This window comes from Lynx canadensis, chromosome D3, assembly GCF_007474595.2.
Source record: "Lynx canadensis isolate LIC74 chromosome D3, mLynCan4.pri.v2, whole genome shotgun sequence".
Taxonomy (NCBI): Eukaryota; Metazoa; Chordata; class Mammalia; order Carnivora; family Felidae; genus Lynx; species Lynx canadensis.
Window position 1 is genome coordinate 66,556,874 of NC_044314.2, and position 27,476 is coordinate 66,584,349.

Consider the following 27,476-nt stretch of genomic DNA (forward strand, 5'->3'; position numbering starts at 1 on the left):
TTTAAGAAAAGATCTCTTTATTCCACGTCTTCCGATATTTTTACACAAGTAAAATAAAATGCATATCTCTATATACCGCGATCCGGGTGGGAGGTGGCGTTCTGGAACAAACGCTGCCGCTGCACCCTGTAAACATGATGGGGTGGAGATGGGGTGGGTGGGCGGGAGGTGTCCATCAGGGAGGGCCTGCCGCCTGGTGCTGGCTGGCGTCATGGAGGGAACCCCATATGTACACACACCTGACTGCTGAGAATGGCCTCGCGATCGGTGGCCGGTCAGCAGGGCCCAAGCACCGTCCACAGCACCAGCGCGAGGCCTAGGGGGGCCAGGCCGCAGGCGAGGCTGGGCAGGGCACCTGAGCCCTCTGCATCACCAGTCCCACCGCCCCCACTGCTCGCCTGGCCCAGACGGCAGTGGCTGCTGCGGGTGCGGTTCTTGCGGGAACAGCCTGGCCTCCGGCGAGGGCCTGTGGTGGGGGGCCCCGGTGGCTCGGAGCCCTCGGGCCTCATCCCGGTCAGTGGGGGCTCAGCTGAGCCAGGCAGGGTCCCGAAGGGGGAGTCGTTGATGTGCCGTGGGCCAGAGCCATTGCCTGGTGGGCTGTCGCCGGATGGCACACGTCCCTTGAGCGCGTTGCCGGCTGAGCCTGGACTGCCAGCCTCCAACACTGAGGCCTTGTCCACGGCATCAGGCTGGCAGCATTTGGGCAGACCCAGACGCTCGTCATCAGTAGGCCCGCCGGTCCGGATGGGACGGGAGGGCCTGGCAGCAATAGCACAGCCCTCCAGGTCGGTGGCAGCCAAGCGCTTGAGGTCACGGCCGGCCAGGTGTGGGGGCAGGCTGCAGGGCAGCTCAGACGAGGAGCCTCGGAACTGCTGCAGCCAGGCCCAGAGCGGGCGTGCCCGGCAGTCACACACCCAGGGGTTATCATTGAGCCGCAGATACTGCAGGGAACGCAGGGGTGCCAGGGCCTCTGCGGGCAGCGCAGAGAGGTTGTTGGCAAACAGGTAGAGCGTCATGAGGCGGCCGAGGTCACGGAAGGCATGCGGGTGCACATGGGCCACACGGTTCTGATGTAGAAGGAGGCGGTCGAGGCTGTGCAGGCCACGGAAGGCGCGCTCAGGCACGCTGGGGATGCGGTTGCCGTGCAGGAAGAGGTGTGTGAGGTTGCCCAGGTCGCGGAAGGCGTCATCTGGCAGCGCCTGCAGACTGTTGTCCTGTAGGTAGAGGTACTGCAGGGCAGCCAGGCCACGGAACAGGCCGGGGCCCAGCTCCTGCAGGCCGCAGCGGTCCAGGTGCAGCGTGTGCAGGCGGCTCAGGCCATGGAACGTGGTGGGGTCCACGGCACGCAGCTGTGCATTGTCGCTGAGGTCCAGCTGCTCGAGAAGGGTTAGGCCGGTGAAGGCAGCAGCATCAATGCGGGTCAGTGCATTCGAATGCAGCCACAAGATGGTGAGGTTACGGCAGGCACGGAAGCCGGCGGCGGGCACGTGCACGATGCGGTTGCCGTGCAAGAAGACGCGCTGGCTGGCGGCCGGGATATCAGTGGGCACGGCCTGGAGGCCCTGCTGCGGGCAGCTCGTCGTCACCTTGGGCTCGTTGTAACACACACAAGCACCTGGGCACGGTGCTGCCACCCGCCACGCCTGCAGCCACAGCACCCAGGCCAGCAGCTGGCTCCCTGTGGGCAGAGGAGAAGGTGGTTAACAGGCAGAGGGCCCTGTGAGGATGGGGGTCATGCTGGAGCCAGGCTGGCCCCTGAGACAGGGCCTCAGGAGGGCCTAGAGCCGGGCCTAGGACATGCTGTCACTCCTGAAAACTCAGGTGCTGTGATCCCTGCTCCACCTGCCACACAGAAACCACTTCACCAAACCTGCCAGGGGAGTTACATGTTCTGCACCGAGGAACCTCACCTTGGTTCCCATGCCACCCTGCCACCCTGCCCAGCGCTCAAACACACAAGCTGCCATGCCTGCACCCCAGCCACTTAGGGTTAGCTGGGTCACCACCAAAGCCCATTTAAAGGCCTCCTGAGATAAACACTCATGCCTGCAAATACCTTTTTGAGATTCCAGTGAATCCCTGGACCTGCCCACCCTCCCCATCAGTCCCAGCACTGTCCCTAGCCTGTCCCCTGCCCCACCAGCCCACAGACCAGTCTGGGAGAGAGGCCCTTGGTATAAACACTGAGGATCAGGCCGGCCAAGCTCACACAGAGAAGAGGCTCACTCCCAGGCCTGCCAGGCAGCCAGCTGCAGGACTTCCAGTAGCTTCCGCAGCAGCCCCTCCTGAGGGCCCTCTCAGGCTGCAGGAAGGGAGGGGCTGTGGCTCAGACCCTGTGCCCTGTCCAAGCCCCCTTCCCAGGCTCCAGAGCCCCTAGAGCTCCTGGGCTGCCTGGATTCTGAGGAGGCCTCGCCACTGCAGAGAGCTGTGCTTTAATGAGGAAACCACAAGAGCCTTAGAGCCAGGAGCCACAACCCCCAGTGGCCCTCCTGTAGGGGGTCTGGGTCCCACCAACAGGGCACATGAAACTGCTACAGGCACAGCAGACTCCAGAGTAACTCTACTCTCACAGGATCAGAAGCCTGGATGCCTAAGGGCAGGGGTGCAGCCCTGCCTACCCTGTGAGCCCCCTCCAGACAGGCTGCTCCCTCCTCCACACATCCTGACTTGGCATGGAACTCCTCCTGCAGCCTCCTCCCCTCGGCCTCATTCTCTGCTTGATCTCCTCCCCGGGTGAGGAGCTTACTCCTTCCCAGCCAATCGATGTCTGCATAATTCCTCATATGCCCTCCCCCCGTATCTGGGGGCCAGACACACACACGGCCCCACCAAAGACCTATACTCCTGGTACGCTGTATCCACCCTGGTCTCATCAGCAGGGACACACACCCCAATACGAAGCTCACTGCCTATCATCCCACCATTAGAGTCCCCTCTTTGAATGCCAAAGAGTCTTTTCGCCTTCAGGAGTGAGTCTATTAAAATGTGAATCCCCCTGGGAGGGTTATGGCTTATCAGCTAACACTTGAGTTATCAGCTAACACCTTCGTTGACAGCTAACACCTGCATTGACAGCTAACACCTTTCTTGGCAGTTAGCTAAGAGCAGGATTCTGCAGACATGAGGCCGGCTAAGTGCTGGGGCTGGAGCTGGGTGGGAGGAAGGAGAGGCCTGTGGGCCAGCTTCCCCTACCCAGAACTGTGACCTTGGGGACCCCCACTCATGCTGGGTCCCTCACCACACTGGATTCTCTCTGCCTGGGCTGGTGCAGATGCATGCCCCAAGCCCAGAGCCTGAGCAAGGCCAGCTGGGCATAAGGAGTGTGCCCTCTTGGAGTGTGCCCCACATCCTGGGGGATTCCTCTGTCCCTTGTGTTCTGCCGGCCTCCATGCCGAGTCATTTGTTAGCGGCTGGGTACATGGCAGCCCCGGGATGGGGGTCCAGAGAGCCAGGCCTGGCCCAGAACTCCCCAAGCCTAGGGCACCCTTCCCCAGGCTGGCCATGCACGGGAGGCTGTGAGGGGGCATCTCAGCCAGCTGTTCTATTTAAACTGCTGACATCCTCTCCAAGCTCTCTCCTTATGGGGCTTCTTGGGCAAGTCGGGCCTGATCATGCCAGCTCTCACCAGCATCTCACCTGCCACCGGATGTAACTATGCTATGAAAACAGCACTTCCTGTCCCTGAGGACTCACAGCAGAGGAAGAAGTGGGGCAGGGTGGGATGGGGGCCCCGGGTACTCACCGGGCTGGGCTCTGGACCTCACTACCACGGATGTGCCATGTCACCAACCACGCTACTGTGCCAATGTCATCAACCGGGCCACACCACCAACCAGGCTATGTCAGCAGCCACCCATCTTCACCACGCCTGCTACATCACCGTCTGAGCTGTCCGGTGGCTGTCAGGCCTGGAGCCATGGTCTGTGAGCTCAGCTGGTGTCAGGTTCAGCTGACTTCACCAGAACCAGCCGCTCCTCCAGCCTCCAGCCCTCCCCAGTCTGGGCCCCCACGAGGCTGTAAGCCACGTGCTTGGGGCTACACCCACTCTGAGAATGGCCCAAGGCTCCAGGGCTGAGCCACACCATGGGGGTAAGTGGCAGGGCAGCCGTGTGGCTCAGCCCTGCCGGGAATCCGGCATCAGGAGCAGACATGGCTCCATTCCCGCTGAGCCAACTGCTTTTCGGAAACCAACTTCTGAGGGTTGGTCCCTCTGCACGGACCTGCTGTCAGTGCAGTGGCCAGTGGTGGGCTGCCTCCTCGCTGCAGCCACGGTAATTGGCTCCAGCCTGGACCCCCTTGGGGCCTGTCTGCTGGTCTCCATGGCAACCCCTCTGCTGAGCAAGCAGAGGGGGCATCTTTTTATGAGATAATCAAACCCAACTTTGCGGCCTGTGTTCATATTCATAGCAGGGGCCCTATGGACGCAGAAGGCCCTGCCAGGCTGCAGGATGGTATTCCCTGACCCCACCCCAGGGGCTGGGCCCAGTCACTCATCTGACCCCTCAGAATCTTAAAAAGGCCTCTCCATCTTGTCCCCCATCTGGTCCCCCCATCTGTCTTCCCAGCCCATCCCCTTGTCCCATCCCCTCAGCCCCATCTCCCACTCATGCCCAGCCTCACTGGGCTCCTGTTCTCAGTAAGCACTCAATACCAGCTCACCTCCAAACAAATGACAAGAAAACAGCCCTGCCATGACCCTGGCCCCCACACAGAAACCACAGTGAGTCACGCTCCCATACCAGGCCGCCAGGCCACCTGAGCTTTGCACAAATCCAGACCAATCACCCTCCTGCCATCCCTGGGGCTGATTCTTGCCTCCTCTTTCCTTAGGCCTCAGTGCAGAATGGCCCTTCCAGGGGTCTTCTACAGTGCCCTCCCCATGAGGTCGTGGGAGGGGCTCCCACCTTAGCTCAGGTCTGCCTCAGGAGCAGTGGCAATGGCACAAAGGCCACCATTGGGGAAGGACAAGCCACTCCTGCCTGGGAGGATATGGAGGGAGGCAATGATTAGATTCTGCTCAGGGCCTCTCCCACCAGGGCAGCCATAGATGGGGCAGGAAGGACAGCTGATGAGGCCATGCAGCCAAAATCCCAACAGGCCTGGGTGTGGCCCAGGTGCCTAAAGAGCACCTGCACTGTTCACCCTGCCCCAGCTCCTGGGCAGCAAAGGGCCCAGGTTCTCCTTCATGGTCACTGAATGGGGTTGGGGGGTGGAGGGGAGGAAGGAAGAGGAAGAAGAAAGGTGGGGAGAAGGGAAGGGAGCCAGGAGGGGCAGGAGGCTTCTGGGGACTCATCAGCAGCTGCAGGAGCCAGTGGGCAGCGGGCAGGCGGCTGCTGAGGTCAGCAGCTCAGAAGCAGGGATTGCCAGAGGCTGCAGGCTCAGGAGATGTCTTTGGTGTGTTCCCTGGCCTCTACTGCTCTCAGAGCCCTCTACCCTGGGCTGAGGTATGCAGGTGCAGCACCCCTGAGATCCTATGGGACACTTCTTCCCCTCCCCTGGTGAGGTCATAGAGATAGCACAGGGCTGGCAGCCTTGGTTGTCCAGAGCACCGGCTCAGTGTCCTTGGGCCTCCCCGCTGCAATGGGGTGGCAGAAACACCCTATTCAAGGGGGCATTACGAGGGTCTACGAGCTAGCATAAAAGCCATGTGTCAGAGCTGCATAAGAATTCTTTTAATACTATCACAAACCCATTTTACAGATTAGGAAACTGAGGCAGAGTGATTAAGCCCTGGACTTCTCCCACCCAGAGATGGTCCAGGGGAAAAGGTGGGAAAGAGAAGCGGCCACGGTGCCACCCAGAGGGGCCGGAAGGCGTGTCCAGCCCAAGCCTGAAAAGCAGCCGCTATGTGGCCTCCACAGGAATGGAGCCCAGTCTGTGCGGGTGTGGGCAGGCACCAGGAGGTATACAGCTCCCTCCTGTGTCATCTGTGGCAGGTAGGGGACATCTCCATGGAGGATCTGAGTTGCTACCTGCCCCCCAATCCCCCCCAAGAGGCTGGGGTCAGTAGGCTGTGGAAGGCCTGGGCAGCTGTAGCACAGTCAGGACATTGGTCAGCTCAGGACCCTCTCAATCACCAAGAACGTCCCGAGAAGGGTCACGTCACAGACCGCAGTTACACGGCAGAACAGGAGGCCACAGCTCAGCACACCGAGGCCAGAAATAGCTCCGGGCGGGGGTGGGGGGCTGGTGGCGTCCACACACCGCAGAGGGTCAAGGCACCCCAGCAGTGCTACACTCACTCTTTCTTGTCCCGTGACTGCTCCCCATCCCTTCCAGCCCTCTATCAGTGCTTGGCTCACCACCCACCCACCTTCCCCCTCAGTCGTCCATCTGTCCCCCTCGGTCTTTACTCCCTACTCACAGTCACCTCCCACCTTCTGTCTGTCCTCCAGCCCATAGACACGTGCAGGGGGCAGTGTGCATGCCCATGGCATTTCCTAGGCCCCTTCTCTGGCTCTAGGGAGAGGAGGGTGGCAGCCCACCCCTGAGGGGGCCTGCATCTCCTGGGGGTGGGGTGGCTGCCAGCCCCTGCTGCCGGTCATGCCCCTCAAGGCCCCACTCCTTATTGATCTTCTCGGGGAGGCAGTTGCAGGGGCAGGCCAGGTCGATACAGGCAAGGTCACCTGCCAGGGAAGGAGGACACTGGACCCAGGGCTGAGCAGTTCCAATAGGCAAAGCTGTGTGCAGTGGGGGAAACTGAGGCCCAGCACGGGCAGAGCCAGCAGGACCAGCCTCCTGAATGCACTCAGTGCACAGGTGGACTTAGGACCAACAGAGGTCTAGTGAACCCTCCTAGGGGCCTACTTTATTTTCCTATTTTACAGGGGAGGAAAATGAGGTTTGGTAGGGGAAGCCACTTGCTCATAGCCCCAGGACTAGAAGGCCTTTCAGTCACTGAAAGGCCTCGCTTGGCAGTGGAGAGTTAACACTCCCCCATCCCCAGCTTGTCACCCCCACCCAAAACCCATATTCCCTCTTAAAATTTACAGCCAACACAGTACATGGGAGGGCCCTGGGTTCCTTTCAAATCTAAGAAGCAAAGGCTGCCAGGGGAGGAGCTTGGCCCACTTGTGAGGTGGAGGCTCTGGATGTACAGCTCACCCTAAGGGTGTGTTCCTAAGGGGACACCCCATGATAGGGGCAGCACTGAACACTGTAAGCACAAGACCAGTCCCTGGTTTATAACACTTATGGTCAAAGAGCAGGCTGACCATCGTTGGTCACTCTGCTGCATGGCATGTGCTACATGGGGGATTTAAGGGGCCGGGGAGCCCTGACCCGGCCCCAGACATCAGGGGTCACCAGGGGAGGAGCCCCAGAGCCCACTGCTAGGGTGAGCATCCAGGCAGACCCTCTGATGAGTAAGATTCTTGGCCCGGTGACCACGCCTTGGGAATCCATCCTTGGTCAAGGCTGGGCTGCTGGACCGGAGGGCTCTGGAAACTCACCCTGTCCAGCCATGTTTCCACCTGATGCCCATCTCCCTTGGCCCCCACCCCAGGGAGCCCCATACTGGGGACTGATGATGCCAGCATCTGGAGGCTCTGTTCAGCTGAAAACCTGCCCAGGGCACAAGGCACACCCCCCTCACTCCAGGGATTCAGCCAGCATCCCCTCCTTCATAGGAGGTGGGCATCCCCTACCTCCCTCCATCAGGCCACCAACAAACACCCGCTGCCTAATTATCTGCAGAATCTGTCTCCACAACTGCTCATTGGTTGGTCCCTCAACTAATTCAATCTGGAGGCCAGTGTGGGCTTGAGTCCCCAGAGGATGTTAATGAGGGATTAGTGAGTGGCCAATATGCCCCTGCCTCCCCCCACAGCAGGGCTCAGGAACAGGGCACTCCCAGTGTTGGGGCCTGGGACCTGCACTTCCACATACCTGTCACCATGCCCATCTGCCCTCCCTGACCCCTTTCCACTGCCAGCTCTTGTCCAGGACTGGGTGCCTAGCCTGGCAGGGCCAACAGTGCTGGGTCCTGTCCCCACCCCAATACATCCCATCTCCTCCCAGGACACTGCATCTGTTACCTGCCAGAAGCTGACCATTCCTGCAAGGCCCAGAGCATCAGCCTCCAATAGGGCAGACACTGTGCAGGAGTGCACTCTTGGGGGCACTTACAGGAATACACACCTGGGGTACACACCTGGGGCACCTACTCAGGGTGCATGCTATAGAAACACACGTGGATACACACTGTAGTAGCACATGGGGTGCATGCTACAGGCGCACACACCTGGGGTGCATGCTACAGGAATGTACGTTTGGGGTGCATGCTATAGGAACACACACTCGGGTGCACACTATAGGAGTACACAACAAGAGGACACTTTTGGGCCTTCGACTGCCAGGGCCGAGGTGAGTGAGTTGGCCAAATAGCAGAGGGTTGCTGTGATGAGACCAGACAGACATGGGGAGCTCTTCCCAGGACGCAGGGCTACAGAGGGTCTGCTCTCTTCTGGAGTGGGAGAAGACAGGAGGGCATATCCCCGCATGCTCTGGAGCCCTGGGCACTTGTCAAACATCACCGGCAAGGCAGGCAGGTGGCCTCTGCCTGAGTGGGATTTATTCTAGTATTGAAAAGACAAATGCAGGTCTCGGGAGGCCTGCACCCCCTCACCCTCTGGGATCAGCCAGTCTTGCCTCTTGGCCATCTGCCTTGGATCAGCCCTAGTCCTGAGGGAGCAGCTGGACTGCAGCCAACCCAAGCTGGCCCAGGACAGCTGAGATATTGCAAACACCCCTGACCAGGGCAGTCAGGCCTCAGGAAGGTGTGTAAAGTATGAAGGCTGCTCGGGGGTTTTGTAACTAAGCCAGGGTGGTGACGGGGGCAGCACAGAGAGACCACAGAGAAGCCCAGTGGGGGCTGGTGAGCACCCCTGGAGAGAGACAGATAGGAAGGACCGTGGGGTCTGGCCCTTTCAAGGGGACGAGGGTTTCCAGAAGCAGTGAATGAGATGCTCCCATTTGGGTCACCACCAGCCAGGGTACCACATTCAGGTGATCAGTAAAACCCTCATCAGAGCTGATGGGTCCCGGTGCCTCCTGTTCTATCGGCATCTGGCAAACCAGTCCACCAGCCACTGCCTGTCTAGGTATGTAAATAATAGGTTATCAATATATGGGCACACCTGGGTGTTTATTGTGCCACTTTAGCACTACCACAGCTGAGTGGAGTAGTCCCGATGCATTTTGTGGCCTACAGAGTTGACATTGTTCAGGATCTGACCCTTCTGAGAAACAGTTTGCTGACCTGGCTTGTGACTGGAGCACACAGAGCACCTGCTGCGTGTGGGTGTTGCCGCCTTCACCCTCACAGTGGCCTCATGGAGGTCACTTGAACCCCCACCTAATGAAAAGGAAACCAAGGATCAGAGAAGGCCACTGTCCTGCTGAGACCACACTGTTGGGACGGACAGAGCCTGGTGGCCTCTTGCGGGGCTGGAGAGGGGGAAGGAGGGAGAGTGACCCCAAAATGGTGTGCAGGTCAAAAGAGAAACAATGATTTTATTAAAGAGGCTGTTGATGGACTAGTGGTCAAACACATCAAAGAGGGCATTTACAACACTGACAAACAAAACTGGCTGTAAGAAGCACAGGAAGGATGTCCCCAGGCAATGGGGTGGTGGTGGGAGGCACTGATCCCTGTGGCACCTGCTTGTGCTTCAGGGAGACACATCTAAGGAGGATGGTTTCAGGCTGGGGGGGGGGGTGGTCTCTAGGCCACAACTCTCTCCATGCCAATCCAACAACACTGGGACCCTGTGCCCTCCTCTAGGGGCTCTGTGGCCAGGTCACCCTGAGGGCAGCCTGCTGACCCTCTACCATTAGCCTGTCCACTTGGGCTGGGAGGAGGGGACATGGCAGGTCAGGTATGATGCACTTCCCAGGTGGTTAAGGTCGAGGCCTGGGCTGACAGAATCTTCAGAACAAAGAAAAAGTAAATGTGAGATGACTCTGTCCAGAAAAGGAGAGAGGCAGTGGAGTGAGGGGGTCTCCTTGTAAGCAGACTTCCTTGGATCATCCTGTGGACCCCTGGCCAGAATCTTGAATGGAAAATGGACTGTGGAGGCCCATGATCCTCATCACCAATGCCATCATCATCACACTGGCCATGCGCAAGGATCTCAGATCACAGGCAGCCAAGACAAACCTGGGACCAACCTGAGGCTGATCTGGAGTGCAGTAAGCCTCACACAAGAGTGAGGAGCCCCAGAAGTGACTGAGCAGCAGGCCAGCACAGGGTGGACACCAGACACCCCTGAGTAGGGCCACAGGATGCCCATTCCAGCATTGGTGCCTTGAGGCTGCGTGGGGCTTCTTGGCCAAGAATGTCTCCCATTGAGGCCCTGTCAGTCCACCCAGGGCCCAGCACCAGGGAAGAGGAAGGGAGAGGGGAGAGATGAACCCTTGGCCTCCCTGGGACTGCCCAAGGCACAGACTTCCTGAGGTCTCACAACATCCCACAGCATAGCAAGGGGATGACCATCAATCCTACTCCTTAGACAAGGGTACTGAAGCTTACTGAGGTGAGGTGACCACACACACTAGCTGAGGACAGGGGACAGGGTCTAAGAACTCCTGCCATTTCCCCAGGTGACCAAAACAGACCCTGAGCCCTAGAGATCCATAAAGTAGAGAGACAGCTATTCCCCCCATAGCAGGCCAGCTGTTGAGGACACCCCCTATGCTCTGGGCTCCCTGACCCCTACTGCACCTCGTCCTCAGCCCAAGCTTATTGTTCCCTGGGTTGGTGGGCCCGGAGTCTGGTAGTCCCAGGCTCAGATGCGAGCTGCTCTGTACTCCTTCATGGAGTGGCTGGAGAAGCTGCTGGCTGGCTGTGAGACTGTCTCCACACCCATGACATGAGGATGACAGCAGGATAGCACCTGCCTTCTTGGGACCCTGAGATGCTTCCAGCTTTGTGTCTGGGGTCCCACCTTCCCAGAAGACCTTTAGTCAGCCCCATCTCAGGTAAGGGACCTGGGGAGTCAAGGCCCACAGCTCAGAGGTGGCATCCCAGAGCCATACTGATCACTCTGCTTCCAGCAGTCATGAGGCCACTCCAGCCTGGCCTGATGGCCCTGCTTTCTCCAGGAGAGGCTGAGTCCAGGCAGGAGAATGGGTGTGGGAAGAGGGCCCAGCAACCAGGCTGTACTGTAAGGATGCCTAGAACCGCTTCCCCCACCCTCTCTGCCAGGTTCAGCCTCAGTGGAGTGAGGAGGCTCACAGACAGGCCTGGAGCCCAGCACAGTGTGACTCGCCTCATGAGAGATCCTGTCTATGCTCAGCATGACCTCAAGTTGCTGCTGCTTCTCATGCAATACTGGCATACTTGGTGGTTCTCCTCCTTACTCACCTACCACCCATGTTAGAAACAGGTGTTCATTCCCCCTTCTCGAGAGCCAAGATGATGGTGATGGAGTATATGGTAAGAGGGACAAGGACTAGGAAGATGGGGGCTGCTCCTCTGGAAAAACACCCAGAGAAAGGGTCTCCACCATGGGCTTCTGGGGGCTCCTGCCTGATCACCCCAAACCTGCCAGTTGATAAGCTCCATTCTCAATAGTGCTTCCCTAGAACATGTGCCCAGAAAACCAGGTACCTGAAAGAGGCTCCAATGCAGACTGTAGGGAAAACAACTCTAGAGAAAGCAGAGACAGTGCAGGGAATAGATAAAAATTAGGTAAAAAAATCTAATCAGTTTCCTCTCAGGGATAGGAGAAGATTTAAAACAAGAACAGTGTGCTATGAACAAGGAGCTATCAGAAAATAAGAAGAGTACCTGGAAGTTAAAAATAGAATTGCTAAAATTACCAAAAAATCAATAGAAGGGTTGGAAAACAAGGTCAAGGAAGTCTTCTAGAAAGAAAAACAAAAAGAGAAAGAAGGAAAAAAAATTGATGAGATTCAGAAGACAAATATAGGTCAAATATCTATTTGAAACAGAGATAATAGAAGAGAAAAAAAGTTATCAAAGAAATAATACCAGAAAATCTCCTAGACCTGAAGACTTGGCCCTCCATTGGGCAAGTGCCTAGCATAATAGATGACATTCACAATGTGATTTTAGGCCTCTGGGCGCGGGGTCAAAAGAGCTCCCAAGGGAAAAGCAATGTGGCATCAGACCTCTCTACAGCACACTGGATGTCAAGAAGATAACAAAATTGCAATGGCTTCAAAATTCTAAGGGACATTATTTTCAATATGGAATTCTGGAGCAGGCCAATCCAGCCTGAATAGGTTTGTTAACATATGAGGACTCACAGAATGATTCTTCACTGTGTCTTCCTTAGAGAGTTACTTGGGGATGTGCTTCAGTCAAAACTGGGATATAAACCCTGAAAGAGGAAAATATGCGGCCCAGGAAACACTGGGTGATGCTGGGAAGTCTGCTGGGGAGTTGTGAGGGGGCCAAAGCATGCTTGGTCCATGTGGGGGCAGCAAGACAGAAGCCTGGGGTCACACCTCCAGGTTTAAATGAGAGACCCAGTAGAACACCTGAGGTGAAGAAGAGTAAGCACAGGGTAGTGGACGGGACAAGAGAGAAAAGATAGAGTCAATTGTAAATCCAGGAAAACCAAAGGCCATACAAGAGTAGAAAGGCCACCAAAGTACCCACTCCCAATAGTGGTGGGGTGGTGAAGGGCATTTATGTGACCTGGGTTGAGAAACACTGTTTATGAATTTAACTAATGGTAGTGAGACAACCATACTAGGAAGTATACTAGAGAAGAGGGGGCATGGAAATGTGAAACACAAGGAACAGGAACAGTGGCTGCCTTCAAGGAGGAACAGGGGCTGGGACAGAGCAAGCCGATTCTCCAGACTAGCCCTGGAGGTCTGGGTGCAGGTTTTAACTTTGACCAAGATATGGTCGACCATTTTATCTTTTCAAAATGGCTGCATATTTGGCACTGAAATGTCAGAAATAGAGATAAATAAAAAAAGAGAAAGTGTATCTGCCAGAAGGTGGAGGTGAATGTGGTCTAGAAGCAGGCATGTCTGAGGTGTAGGAGGACAAAGTGGGACTGTGATTTCTTGAGCTGCATCTCCATGGCCCTGAACAAAGCTCTTCGGCATCATGCTCTGCCAAGGGTCATCAAGGTTGCGTCCCAACTCTAGGGACACTCCGGGCTCTTGGCTTCAGAGGCCTCTGCTATTCAGACACTTGACAGGACAGCTTTGGCCTGAAAATTCAGCTGTGTGCTCAGACCTTCCACAGTCAGACAAAGCCTTACCCTAGCTCCTCCTCACCTCTACCCTGCTGCCAGTTCACAGATGCAAGACCCCCATGAGCAGGAAGCCCAGCAGGTAAATCCGGCAGGGGCAGTGTGCACATGGTGCCTCCGGAGTGGGGGTCTGTGGCTCTTGGGGAGGGCTTGCCCTGACCTTGGCTGAGTGCAAACAGGCTTTCCTCAGCTTCAGTGAGAGCCCCAATTACGTTTCTGCCAAGGAACCCGTGGCACACAGGCAGGGGCAACGTGAATAAGTAATTGCTCTTTTATTAACGAGTGATAAATTATTCCTATATGATTGTGTGTGATAACTCTTCCTTATTTGAAATCAATTTGGGATGGAAATTGTTGGCGGCTTCTCACCAGTGAGGGTGGGAGGACCAGGCGCCGCTGCCTCCTGGAAAAGCAGGTCAGTGTATTTCGGCTACTTCCTGAGGCTGATGCGCCAGGAGCTGGCATGCAGGAGGGGGTTGGCGGCCCTGGGGGCAGGGGCTAGGGAAGGTGGCCTTATTCCTCAGCACCTGCCCCTGGGATCTGGGAGGGTCAAGGCAGGTGTTCCGGCACAGCCTTTCCCTACCTCCAACACCTGCCGGAAGTGCTGAAAGAGGCCCAGCGCACCCCACTAGACGCAGGGCACATACACCTTGAGCCAAAGAAGTATCAGGCCAGGAGAGGAGCCCCTGAAAGCCCAGGCCCTTACTGGAGACCACCACAGGCATGGGTGGGCATGGCTGGATGATCAGGGTCAGGGGGCCATCTGCAGGCCACATTCCACTCACCACAACCCCCCACCACCACCATGTAACCCTGAGGCCAGGGCTAGCCTGATCTTTCATCCTCACAGAGGACATACCCAGTGCCCGGCTGGACTCCTACCCAGGCCAATGATGGTTCAACTTTATCAAACCTGAAAAGGCATTTTCCTTTTTCTTACATATTTTCCTAATGATTTCCCCATCCTCATTCCCTCCTCTCCCAGTTCAACACATGAGGGTCTCCAGCATGAAATGAGGCCCAGGTCAGTCAGACCTGGTCTGGCCCCCCACCGGCCCCGTAGTGCCCCTGGCAGGTCCCCAACTCCCAGGGGCTCAGCATGATTGTCTGTTGATCTGTGTGAGGGGCTGCACTCAGCAGGTGCTCGGTAACTGCCAAGCAAAGGTAAGAAAGACTGCACTTCTGAAGGCCCCCTTCAAATAGGCCCTGCAGCCTTGGTGGACTCACATGGGGCCAGGAGAGCCCCGTGCAGAGGAGGAAGCAGATGATCAGGGAACAGGGCGCCTTTGGCGCATGTGCCAGCGCAGACCTCTTCCCGGAAATGCATACTTAAAACCTTGCAGTCAGTCAGCTGCCTCCCTCCCAGCCCAGGCTGCAGGAAACCAGGCTGTGCCCACCTATCCCCACTCCTACTCCTCCCCAGCTGCCTCCCTGTCCCATCATGGCTGCTACAGGCCTGAGAGGCCAGGGCACCTCCCAGCTCAGCCACTTTGCCCAGCTCAGCTTAGGCACCGCCAGTGACCTTGCCTCTCGGGTCTGGGTTGGTCATCTGTGAAATGGGGAAGTTGGGTCTGAGAACCTGACAAATCCCCAGGGGTTTGGGGGCACTTGGGTGGACCTGGGTCCCTGATACCCCACACCTTCCTCCACTGCCAGGGTGCCCACTTAACCACACACCTCGCTGGTCAACTGAGCAGGTCTCCATGTTGCTTGCTTCTGTCAGTTGCCCCCATGGACTGTGGGCTCCACAGGGACAGAGCCACACCTGGTGACTAGCACACACCATAGATGTTTGTCACATGAATGTAAGAAATGTCCACCACTACAGGCAAGTTGCAGACTTTGCCAGGCTGTGGGAACAGAATTCCCTGAGGATGTGCAGGCCCAGACAGCCTATGGGGTACTGATATCCCTGTGGGGAGTATGTGGCAACAGCACCTGGAAGTCAAAGGCAATTTCATTTCTGCTACAGAAATGTTTGTGTCTCCCTCAAATTCCTATGTTGAAGTCCTAACCCCCAGTGTGACAGTATTTGGAGGAAGGGCCTTGAGAGATGGGCACCTAGATGATGTCATGCGGGTGGGGCCCACACGATGGAATTAGGGCCCTTATAAGAAGAGACAGTGGGGGGTTTGTTTTCACTGTCACCACATGGGAACATGGTGAGAAGGTGGCCATCTGTAAGCCAGGAAGAAAGCTCTCACCAGAACCGTACCGCACCGGCACCCTGATCTCAGACCTACAGCCTCCAGAACTGTGAAAAAATAAATTTCTGTTGTTTAAGCCACCCAGTCTGTGGCATTTTGTTATGACAGCCTGAGCTGACTAATACAACTTCTTTCTTACATCTGATATATTTTCCCAGATCTTTTTTACAATGCACACAAACCAGTAAAATCAGAAATGCTTTTAGTTTGGTTTATTTGGTCTCATGTACCAACACTGGATGGGGAAGCCCTGCCCCAAGAAGGGTGAATGAGGCAGTGCCCTGGCAGCAGGACCCCCTTCCAAGACTCCCATGCCATGGGGTCCCCGCCCACCACAGCCAGCCCTGCAGGATGGCTGGAGAAAAAGGCCAGGGCTTTGGTGCAGCCTCTGCCTCTCTGGGGCCTCAGGCAGGTCTTCCAACCTCTTGGGACCTGCTTCCTCACCTGGAAAATGGAGATACCAAGACCCACCTCACAGGGTATGGAGAGACCCCACAGCCCACTCAGGGGTGGTGCACAGTGGGTACAGAAAATTCATAGCCCACCTGTGGGGTCATCTCAGGAGGGATGGGTCATATCACCCCCCGGCAGGGACCCACTGCCCCCACCTGACAGAAGGGAGGTCAAGTCACAGCTATAAAGGGCATGCTGGTGCCTGACCTGGCCTAACTCCAGCCTCTGATTCTGTCATGTGCACTGGATCCTGTGGCTTCCATGAGCCTTTGTGTAGGCAGTTCCCCTTTCCAGAATGCCTGCCCTATCCCAACACATCCTCCTGGAAGGGCTCTTCTCCTCACAGTCCCACCATGCCAGCCCTTGGAAGAGGACCCTTCCCAATCTGTTCCCCTCCCACACCGCAGCCTTGCCTGAGGCGTCTGTCCATTCTTACACCCACCCCCAATGCTGGACTCAGCCCCAATGGGGCCATTTAAGGAGCAGGTGAATAAGTAGAGACCTGGAGCTTGGTCAGGGTCTCAGCCATGGGCTCCCACCATGGGGTACCTGGCAGGGAAGAAGCACAGCTAGGCCTGAGGGGTCCTGCATTGAATTACACACCAAGCAGGTCTTGACTCCACCTGGGCCTTGGGGTAGTGTAGGGGTAGTGAACTTACCAGTGCTGGTGCTGGCCACATGGCAGGAAATGAGCGGCAAGGGCCTGAGGATGAAGGTCTGTAGGCCCTCCCTCCCTAATTCCTCCAGGCTGCTCTATCTAGGAACATGTCGCCCCCACCCCCCAGGCCTCCTTAATCACTGGTGGGGAAGGCCATGTCTATGTCAGGCTTCCTGTAATCTGGAGTGGGGGTGGAGCAGTCAGCCACAGCATCAATGAGGGCTCCATAGGGGCACTGAAGTGCATGCGCAAGCGCGCACACACACACACACACACACACACACACTGCCACAACCTGCCTCGGGCCATCCCCGGGGGGATGGGCTGTGACTCCGGCAGCAGGTAAAGAATGGAGTCCATTAGGGCCACCATCTGTCTCAGCAGTGACGGGTCCTCTCAGTGACATCCAGGAGGTATGTAGATGGAATATCTTTATGGGGAGAGTTTTTCTTTTGCCAATTTTCGAACAGGAAGCCAGACACTTGTCACACCTGTCCCCGTGTCAGCCTCTGCCTGACATAAATTGGGGCTGAGGCAAGGAGATGAAAGACAGCCTGGACATGACAGGTGTGCAGGGGCCACATGTCATACGGCCGGGAGCACACAGAGCAGTGGGCTGGCCTCCCACTGGGGCTGGGCCCAACACAGGGCTGGCCTCAAACTAAAGGCTAGAAAACACTTAACCAAAGAGAATGGAAGGAGAAACAAGTGACCCTCAGGGACCTGCCCAGGTCCCCTCCACCCAGCCCCTACCCCTGGTGTACATCTTGTTGCCTAGCTAACCCCATCAAAGGTGGGGAGGATCCTGCCCAGAGGATGGGCTGGGGGGTCACCTGCAAGGCCATATGTAGGAACCATAGCCCCAGGGCACCCTTTAGCTCCTTCATCAGTTCCTGCCATGTGGGGAAAGCCACCCATGCCCTGGGGTGAGAAGTGCTCACTGCCAGTGGGGCAGTGACAGTCCTGTACCTTCCTCAGATGGCCTTGGGGTCTCGGTCTCAGCTCCCAAGGAGACCTAAGAGCTGAGTTCTCACCAGGCTCATTGGCCATTGCCTCACACAGCTTCATCCCTTGGGAAGCCCCATGGAGCCTCGGGGTGGGGCTGGGCAGGGGCGTGACTAGCCAGCTCTGTGCTCTCTGAGGACAAGAGGGGTGCTGAGTGTGTCTTGGGAGAGCAGGGAGACCTTGAGCAGGATGGCAGAGGGAAGTGGACAGTGGAGAGCTGTAGGAGGAACTTGGCAGGGCTCTGGGAAGGGTGGGGGGGCAGGACAGAGCACTAGGGCCCACTCCCAGTTCCTGGCTGCGGTGTGCTGTGGAGGCAGGTGAGAGAGCTAGGTGCGAGCATCCTGTGTGACCTTGGGGCCCACAGCCCTCCCAAGACTGCTGTGATGTGGTGTCCAGCCCATTCTGGTGACTGGCCAGGACTGGCCTTTCTCTGTAATTCTGCTTCTACCCATGTGTTTGGGGATGGGAGGTGCTTTTGGGCTGGAGGCTACACCCTGGGGGCAGGTGGCCCACCCTTCTTCTGCCTGCACCCCACCCTGCCCAATGACCATGGGGTGCCCCTTCCACCAGACCACAAAGCTGCTGCAAAATGAATTGTGGGACAGAAGTCTCCACATTGTGAAGGCAGAGAAACCTTGAATTTCCTTCTAAGTCAGGATGGAGTGACCAGGCCCAGTGCCCATCTGACCCAGGCCCCTGCTGGGACGTGGGCTCCTCGCTGAGAAGTGGAGGTGCCTTACATGGGTCCCAGCGTCCCCTCCAGACTCCCGTGCCACTGGCCTTGCCTGGATTTTTGCACATCCCACCTTGACCTCTGACTTGGCTCCCCTTGGTATGAACTGATGTCACAGACTCCCCTTGAGACAGGTGGCAAGGACCCTCATGGCTACAGGACTGACGGGGAGTGGCAGGCCCCGGCGGGGGCTCCTCCTCTGTGCTCCCATGGCTCAACAGAGGCTTCTGCTTCAGGAGTACAGTGGCTGTACACCCTGCTTCCTGAGTTACACCACAGACCCCCCCACCCCTGCCCAGGGCAGGGACGCTTCAAAGGACTTGGGAACCTGAGGGGTCCCCTGCGAGGTGGAGGCCCCCTGACCCACTGAGGGCCCCAGAAGCCCCATCACCAGCCTCTATTTCCACAGGAAGTTCCAACTGAATGGGACAATCAAGCTTCCATGAAGGGCTGGGCCCTGAGGGCAGCACTCAACATTGACTCCCCCTTCAGAGTCTCCCCCCTTTGACAGAAAGACTCAGAAGGTGAGTGACACACCCAGGTGTTCAGCTGGTTCTGGGCTAAAGCCAGGAGGGTCCCAATGCCAGACACCACCTGCCCGGCTTTTGCCTGGAGGGGATCCCCTATAGGTTGGCATCTCTGTCTCTCTCTAGACCCATGACTTTGCTCGTCTGAGTCCTGGAGGGGGGCCGCCCTCTTGCAGCCACCTCAGACAACTGGTCTGTACCTGACACCCAGCAGCCATCCCCAAGGGCCATGACTGCCGGCTCCTGTGTCTCCTGGGAACTGACTCAAGTCACTGCCCATGAGGCTGCTCCACCATTCATGGCTCCCTGTATCCCAGTGCCAGGTCTGGGCTGGACTTGGGGACGTGGAGATGGGGAGGCAGGCACAGGTATGCATGTCAGGTGCTGAGACCAGAAACTGGGGGCCTCTCCCACTGAGGGTAGAAGAGAAAGTTCCCAAATGAGACTTCCTGGCCCAGGCCCTGAAAACAAGGGGAGCTCATCTAGACATGGCAGAGTTTAAGCAGGAGGAGCTTGGCTGTCAGGTAACATGTTACAGAAAGCATCTCAGAGCTTGAATGGAGGACAAGATGGCAGGCAGGCAGCTGTGGGCATCTGTGGCCATAGGTCTGGGAGGGGGCTGGCTTGCAGCAGGCCCTCAGTGAGGGATAAAAGGGGATGGACCTCCCTGGAGCCCAACTGGACACTGGACTTGTTTTGGAGGATGGGAGGCAGCAAAGACCCTGGGCCTGGGGTGTGGATGATGGGGGTAGAAGGCAGGTGGTACAGGGGTAATGTCCACCAGACCGACTGGGTCTGAGGGACCTGTAACTCCAGTGGAACTCCACATGCAGGGGAAAGAGATGTGGAGTTGCTGGGTGAGGGCAGCATAGGGGCCTGAGATCCCTGCTCAATTGCATAGGCCTGGCATACAGCAAGGAGGCAATAAACACTTACTAAGCAATCATGGGGACCAGAGGGCCAGAGCAGAACTCTATGACAGGTCAAACCAGGCCCCAGAGCTGGCCTTGCTGGAGTGGGTAGGGAGGTAAGTAAGTTTGGGGGCTCTGGATTCCCAAGCTGGTCTTGAGACCCCCCACCTCCCCTCCTTTCATGTCTGCTCACTGTCCCTGCTCTTTATGGAGCACATACTGTGTGCTTGGAGCAGCCACGTGACACCATGAGCCAGCCACCCAGCCCCCACCTGTCTCCCCCAGAGCTCAGCACCCTACTCGCCTCAGACTTGGAGCATTTTCCTACCCAGAAAGGCACTGAACTGGAAGCACCACGTTTGGTCAACAGGCGCTGATTATGGATGAGGCCTCTGGTGACCAGGAAAGGGCGGGTGCTGCCCAAGGTCACAGAGTGAGCCGGCACTGCACAGGTTGATCCAACGCCTGCCCAGACTTCAGGATGGGGAGACTTCTGGCAGGTCCCTGAGCCTGCCCCATCTGGGCCCCAGCAGGAGGTGAATAAAGGCAACATCTCAACAAGGTCACAATAGCTGGGACAGATGGAGGACACAGAGCTGGGCCCAGGCAAGTGAAAGGGCAATCTGAGAAGGCTCCCTGGAGGAGGTGAGGGACCCAGAGCTCTGTCTTGGCCTGAGCCCCTAGGCACGCCATCCCCTTCCTCAATGGGCCCCTCACCAGTTTCAGCCTCAGCCTGACATTTCCCGTGACATTTGCTGCAAAGAAATGGAGTCATAAACCCAAAGGTTAAATTTGCACATTGCCTCACACTGCCAGGAGAAGCGTGGTCCCTCCACCCACCAGTGCCATGGCTGCAGGGTTTGTGTGGGATGGCCCACCCATCCCTGGAGCCTTTACTAGGGGCCCAAAGGTCCCCCTCCCAGGCCCTCCGAGGAATCTGAGCCACTGATGCCCAAAACAGTTTCTGGGCACAGCAGTCCCTGAATCATGTCACATGGGGTGCCTATCAGAGGCCCTGCCCAATCCACTTGCAAACCTGAGGCTCCGAGACACCCCGCAGTAAAGGAGCTCTGTCAGTGCCACTTAACCCAGCCAGTCCCAAATTTGCTTGACCACAAAACCCTTGTTCAATCCACACCAACATTTTGTGGAACTTCAATTACACGGAGTGTGATCTGTGATGGCCAGTTAGGAATGCCTCAGTGCTGACCAGCGAGCACAGGAGCACCCCCAGGGTGCCGGGCGAGCTGCCTGAACAAAGCTGGGCCAGCTCCTGACACCCCAGCCCCTCCAACTGGGTTCCCCGTATCACCGTTGGCCCAGCTCTGCATGCCAGGCCCAGATGGGGCTCACAGCCTGTCAGACCCACCTGAGCCAACCCAAGCTCCTGGTCTCTGCCCACACAGCACCTTCCACAGCCCCTCCAGGAGGTCTGCCCCAAGTCCTGCCTTTCAGCTCCACCTCCCGAGCCTGGCTACCCTGTCCTGGAGCGAGTGGAATGATCAAGGGTGTAGGATGGTGCCGCAGGGCCCATCCCCCATCCTTGCTCAGCAGGGCAAGGCAGAGGGCCCAAGGCAGAGGGCCCTCCCTGACAGGGAGACAGGACTGTCAGGATGCTGCCAGCTGAGGGCAGAGGCTGTGAGAAGGGGGTAGGAGAGAGGTAGCCCAAAGCCCAGCTGCATAAGGGCCATCCTTGGAGTCAGAGTCCTGATCAAAGCCTAGAAGCAGATTCCACCACTACCAGCGAGAAACCCTACCCCAGGGGAGGGAGAGGCCCAGGGAGCCCATCCATAAAATGTTGGGAGGGGGTGAGGATCAGGGCTTGCTACCATCAGGGGAGGGGGCCTGTGGCCACACCCTGGGGGAGACCCGTGGAGTCCTGCACTGAGGACACTGGGGGCATACACTAAATGCATCTCCTTGAGGGCCAGCTCCAGGACCATGGACACTGTGAGAGACTGAGGCAGGTTCAGATAAATAAGTGATGGCGAATCTTCAGGAAGGGATTCCACACACACCAGTAAACCCATGATGCACAAGAATAGTTCCCGACGTGCAATATGTTTAAAATACAGCGACAAAAGAAGAAACTGCAGCACACAACACCCGGCTGGGCCCACACATGCCAGTGACGGCCTGGGGAGATAGAGCGGGTGTGGACAGCATGCCCACCCTCTGGCTGGGCTTCCAGTTTTGGCTCTGTGACCAGCTGTCCTTTAAAGCATTGAGTCCTATAAATTCAGAAGGGCAAGGATCACATCCCCTTATTTGCCTGGTTCCAAACAGGGACAAATGAGTGAGTAAATGAACGGGTGTCTGAGTAAACAGATCAGGAGCAATCGCAGTGTCTGGGATGAGGCAGCTGGGACACAGGGTGGGGGACACAGAGAGGTGTCGAGGTTGTTGGGGGGTTACCTTGAGAGAGAAGGGGGGGGGGGGCTGGGGGCCAGTGCTGTGGCACAGCTGGAGGGAGAGCGGGGGACAGCCAGGCTGGCTCATTATGGACCTTGAGGCCCAGGCCCTAGGTGGCCACCGAGGGAGGCAGCCCTGCCTGGGAGTCAGGGCCCTTCAGGCTAGGGCCGGGGTGACACGAACTTCATTAACCAGGCACAGTCAAGAGCCCTCAGGAGCCCCACAACAGGGCTCAGGGGCAGGGGTGTCGCACACTCATACACACTAACTCACACCCATTCACTCATTCAACGCAATTCACTCATTCACCATGGAACTGCTTCCTCGTGCTCCTGTTCTCCTGACCCCTTTCTGGATGCACAGACTGAGGCTCTGTGGAGACACTGGCCACAGGCCCGGGAGAGCAGGAAATGCAGTCCTGGGAGATGGGTTCCCTCTGCCTCCACCAGCGGGGACCCTCCTGGTGCTGCACCAGCTGCCACAGGCATCCATGCCACAAAGCCATGAATTCGGGCCTGGGGCAGGGAGCAAGGGGGGGAACGGAGCCAGGAGGCAGCACCATTCATGGGTGAGAACAAGTCCTCTGGCCTGGGGGTAGCAGGGGGAGGGGAGCTGGAGTGCAGTGAGCATGGGGGAGCCAGGGCCACACGTGACCAGGCCCTCATAGTCTGTTGCTCACAGCGAGTAACAGCAAACAAACTCTTGGCCCTGTGATGGGTCTCAGGCCAGCCCTCAGGTTCCTTGGACTGTGGGACTTCCTCTTCTGCCTTCCAGAGCCCCAGCACAGGCTGTGGTGGGGGGAGGTCTTCTACAGACACCCCTACAAGCCCTCTTGCTTCTTGAGACCCACTGGGCCCTCTCCCTTACCTTTCATCCATGACCACAGAGAGAGGGTCAGTCCCAACTGCAGGACACCCAGCTGGCTGTTAATCTTCACATAGAGAAACTGAGGCCCAGGTATTCTGTGAGTTCTCTGCTGGTGAGGGGCAGAGCAGAGATGCTGCCCAGCTTGGGAAGCACATTGCTGGCCACCTCCCACCTTCTGTAGTGCTTTCACTCGCTCCCTGCCCCCCAACTGCACATCACCCCTTTCCAACTCCCCTGTGACCTCCACGGGCCTTTATTTCCCCACCTGCAAATAGGCACAAGGGAGGTCCAGTTGGCAGTGCAAGGTTTCTGGGAGGACTTCCATTTGTGGGAGCCACTGACTGGGGTGGCGTGGGGGGTGATGTTTTGGGTATTTTGAAGGCAAAAGTACTGGCATCAGAAGCCCATGGGGACCTTGGCCTGGAAGTATCCCCAACAACCCGTGAGGGATTACTGGCCCATGTCACTGGCCCAGGAGAGAAGGCCGAGGTACAGAGAGGTGAACTGTCACACCCAAGGTCATACCACTGACGGGTGGCGTAGCCAGGACCCAAATCCAGGCTGTCGTTCTGCCATCCCACACCCGGCAGCCAGGGTTTATGAGTGGCCCTCTGCCAGGAGGTAGGGTGTGACCACCACCTGGCTCAGTCCCTCCCATAGAACTTGCTTCTTCCTCACCTTGACTGGCTTACAAAAGAGGAATGGCCAGCTCCTCAGCCTGCCCACCTATGGGGCCCAACCTCCAGCCTGCCCCTCTGTTTTACTCCCACACACTCTGTAAGGATGACCCACTTGTCCCCATTCTATAGACAAGGACACTGATGGTGGCTGGGGGACAAGGCAGTACGGCCCTGCCTCTCCAAGCCCGGGCCCAAGGCCCTCCTCACCACAGTGAGAGCGGATCACCAACACCCTTACCTCAGTGCCGCACATAGCATCTGAGGCCGGTGACACCACAGAGCACCTCGCCAATAAGGCTCCTACCATGGAGATACTAAGGCACAGGGACAGGGTCTTCCTGAGGTCACCCTGGGTCGGCCTCGGTGTGGGCACATACCTGTCCCCCATTGGGCTTAGTGGCAGTGACTGCACAGCATGGGGGAAGGGTCTGGTCTATGTGTCACTGTGTTGACCTCGAGGTTTGAAATGAGCCTTCCCTGCCCGGGTGGGTCCCAGCCCCCATCGGCCACCATTGCCCCGGTAAGGGGGGGAGGGGAGGAGTGTCTGGGAGCCCTTTTGCCTCATGCCCTAGGCTGGGCGCACTGAATTAGCTCCCCAGCACACATCCTTAGTGCCTCTGCTGAAGATTTGGGTAAAACCTGGTCGCAGCCTGTCTGGGCATACAGGGGCACCAACAATGGAGGCAAAGAAACACATGCCGATGTGGTCACAGGCACATATGGTCATGTGTGCAGACACACACGTGCAGAAGCATACTGAGTCACACACATGAACACACCACACACACACACACACACACACACACACACCCAGACCCAAAGGGGCTGTGGAGGGGTGACTCCCAGGACTTGGGGAGAGGCAGACAGAGGTGGGGCCATGCTCCTGCAGCCTGTTTCTCGCCCCTCCATCTGTGAGCTCTGGCTGCCCAGAGCCTCCCCCTCAACACATGTGCATGTAGGCAAGGGAGTGGGTCCCACTGAGGGGCCCCAGCATGTGCCAAGTGGGGAGACCACAGCAGGCACGCTATGTGCACGCATGTGTGGCTGTGGGCGTGCGGGCGGGGGTGAGGACATGGATGTGCATCCACAGCATGTGTGCGCGGGCACACTGGGGCAGTCTGGCATGCATGTGCACACGCGATGTACAAGTGTGCAGCCCTTGTAGACACATGCACGTGCAAGGAAACGTGTGTGCAGCCTGCGGCACTGTGGACATCAGCAGGGCAGCCCGGGTAGGCACCAGGGGAGCACCCTCCAGGCTGGGCATGCCCAATTTCCCCCATAGGAAGTCACCCTCCAGACCCCACCTCTCAGGACCTCACACCAGGGGTCCCATGAGGGCTGTCAGGGAGGGGGTGCTGCCAGCCCCACCACTTCTGGAACCACTCAGTTGAGCCCCCAAGGGGCCCTCAGGTTGCGGGTGTGGAGGTGCTAAGGCTGCCTTCTTTCACCGCCAACCCCCTGGGGTAGAGCGCTGGGCCAGCCCCGCCCCCCCCCACGCCCTCTACTGTCGCCAACGCCCCCATTTCATCCCGCTGCGGCCTGACCCCAGAGAAACCAGAGGTCCTGAGCGGACTACTAGGGGCAAAGGTGAAAGCGACCTAGTACCCCCACCCCTGCTCCGTACCCACGTTTCTGCAACCCTGCTCATTAACCCCTTAGAGGCCAGGGCGCTCCGAGGCTGGACCCCGCCCTTCCAGCCAGCAGACCCACCCGGCCCGGGCTCGGAGTTCGGGGCCACAGGGCCCCGCCGCCCCCGGCCCCGCCGCCTTGGCCAACTTTCCCGGGAAGCTGCAACTTTTCCTCCTGCCGCGGGCTCCGCCCTCCCGGGGCCAGGGTGCCCGCGGCCCCAGTCCGGCGCGGCACTGCGGTGGCCCTCACAGCCTCCCGGTGACCCTTCCGCCTGCCTCGGCAGCCCCGGCCTGGCCCTGCGGCTCCAGGAGGGGCCGCCCCCACCGTCCCCACCCCGCCTGCCCGGATCGGGCGCGGCACAGCACTCACCTCCGGCGGACGCCCTCTTCATCTTAAGGGTCGGGCGGGGCGCGTCGGGGACCGAAAGTCGCTTCGGGGCCGGCGCCCGTCTCCCCGCGGCCGGGTCCGCATCCAGGCGCCGCCGCTCCGGCCCGGCCCCGGCCCGGCCGCGGGACGAGGCTGGGCGCGCTCCGCTCCGCCCGGTCGGCTGGGCTGGCGGGGCCGCGGGCGCGGAGGGCGAGGGCGGCGGCGGCGGCGCGGAATGGAGGGGCGCTCGCGGCGCGGGCCGGGAGCGGATGAATGTTTTATGGGATCATGTGGTTTGACGCGCGAGGAATCCGCCCGGTCCCCCCCGCCGGCCGGGCCGGGGCGGGGCGGGGGCGGGGCGGGGCGGGGCCTCGCGGCGGGCGGGGCACTCACCTGGACTTCGGCCCGGCAGGGTGCGTGGGGCGGCGGGGGGGAGGGTAGGGGAGCGGGGGAAAGGGAAGGGAGCGTGGGCGGCTCAGGGTCCCGGGGCGCGCAGGCCGGGCCTCAGGAGGTATTCAGCCCGCCCGGTGCACCGGTGCCACGCGCGGCCCCAGACAAAGGCGGCGCATTTCTGAAGAGGCGGCGGCCCCTGCAGGCGGCCGCGGGGATGGCGGCGAGGGCCGGAGCGGGCCGGGGGCGCGGGCCGGAGGGCGTGGGCTCCAGGGCGTGTCGGCCCGGACTGGCCGGGGTGTGAGGGTCACCGAAGCGTCCAGCCACCGGTAAGGACTTTGTCCGGAGGCCTGGAATGGCCCCCTCGCTTTCTCTGGAGCCACCAGGGCCGAACAACCCTTTACTGGAGTAGGATTGCTCCATTCTTTCATTTAGAAAACTGAGGCTCAAAGCTCAAGAGACTTCTGAAGCCCCGACCCGTTTTTGCACCAACCCTCTCTGGACCAACCCAGGGAGGTGACGCAGTCACAGTCCTGCCCTGAACCACAGGTGCACCTCACCTGTTCCCTCCTTCGGAAAGGGGAAACCCAGGTGATTCCTTGCTGCCCACCTGCTGAGTATCCCCATGCTCCACAAAGCCAGCCTAGGCTTAAGGACCAAAGAACCCATTGACCCTGTCCTTTACCCCTGGGCACCTACACAGACCTCCCTCTGTCCCTCTCCTCAGGGAATCTACCAGGGAATAAGCTCCTGGGTGCATCCTGGCATCTTCAGCCAGCTGTCAGGCCAGCATCCATGCAGCTGCCCTGCACATGGAGGAGTGATGGGAGCTGATTAGCCTTGCCTGAGCCTCTCTGAGCCTACCCTGTGGGTAAAAGGACCATGTGGATGAGAGACTGGCTGGCAAAATTGGTTCCGGTCTGCAGAACCCTGTGCCCAGGGCAGGCTCTGGACCCTTCCTTCCCTGTGACTACAGCATCTTGGCCAAGGGCTTGGTGGTCCCCCTGGGATTTCAGCCAGTGTCACCTGGTTATATGAGTCTGAGAGACCTGGTCACTGGAAAGCCCAGTGCACTCTGCCTCTCCATCAGACCAAGCCTGTTGACCATAGAGGTGACATTGGGAGAAGTCAGTAGAGTACAGGGTTTTTGGCCTGCCGGCCTCACCAAAGGAAAGCAGGGAACTCTCTGAGCCCAGTGCTCCCATCTGAGCACAGGGTTGCAGGCAACCTCATGGGATGGAGACCACTGGTGGTGCCCATGCTGGGCTGGCCCTCTGACCTAGTGTAGAGGCCACACTGCCCAGATCCCTCAGGCGGCACTGTGGCTCTGAGCACACCTTTGCCTGCTCTGTCCCTTTTGTCCTCATCCTAGCCTTGGTTTACCAGGTCATGGTGGA

At 58.4% G+C, this 27,476-nt stretch overlaps 1 protein-coding gene across 1 annotated transcript; it reads right to left on the bottom strand.

Moving 5' to 3' along the window:
• On the bottom strand, window positions 1-25,765 carry RTN4R (reticulon 4 receptor). The gene is made up of 2 exons (XM_030292348.1): window positions 25,693-25,765; window positions 1-1,678 (listed from the first exon to the last, which is right to left on the bottom strand). Exons 1-2 carry the CDS (start codon window positions 25,712-25,714, stop codon window positions 276-278), a joined length of 1,425 nt encoding a protein of 474 aa, XP_030148208.1. The 5' UTR covers window positions 25,715-25,765; the 3' UTR covers window positions 1-275.
• Between the last annotated feature and the right edge of the window lie 1,711 nt (window positions 25,766-27,476).

Excerpts from the sequence above, each read along its gene's own strand:
- RTN4R (XM_030292348.1), bottom strand. The coding sequence starts at position 25,714 with ATGAAGAGGGCGTCCGCCGGAG. Across the intron at positions 1,679-25,692 it reads GAAGAGGGCGTCCGCCGGAG|GGAGCCAGCTGCTGGCCTGG; the intron begins GTGAGTGCTGTG and ends CTCTGCCCACAG.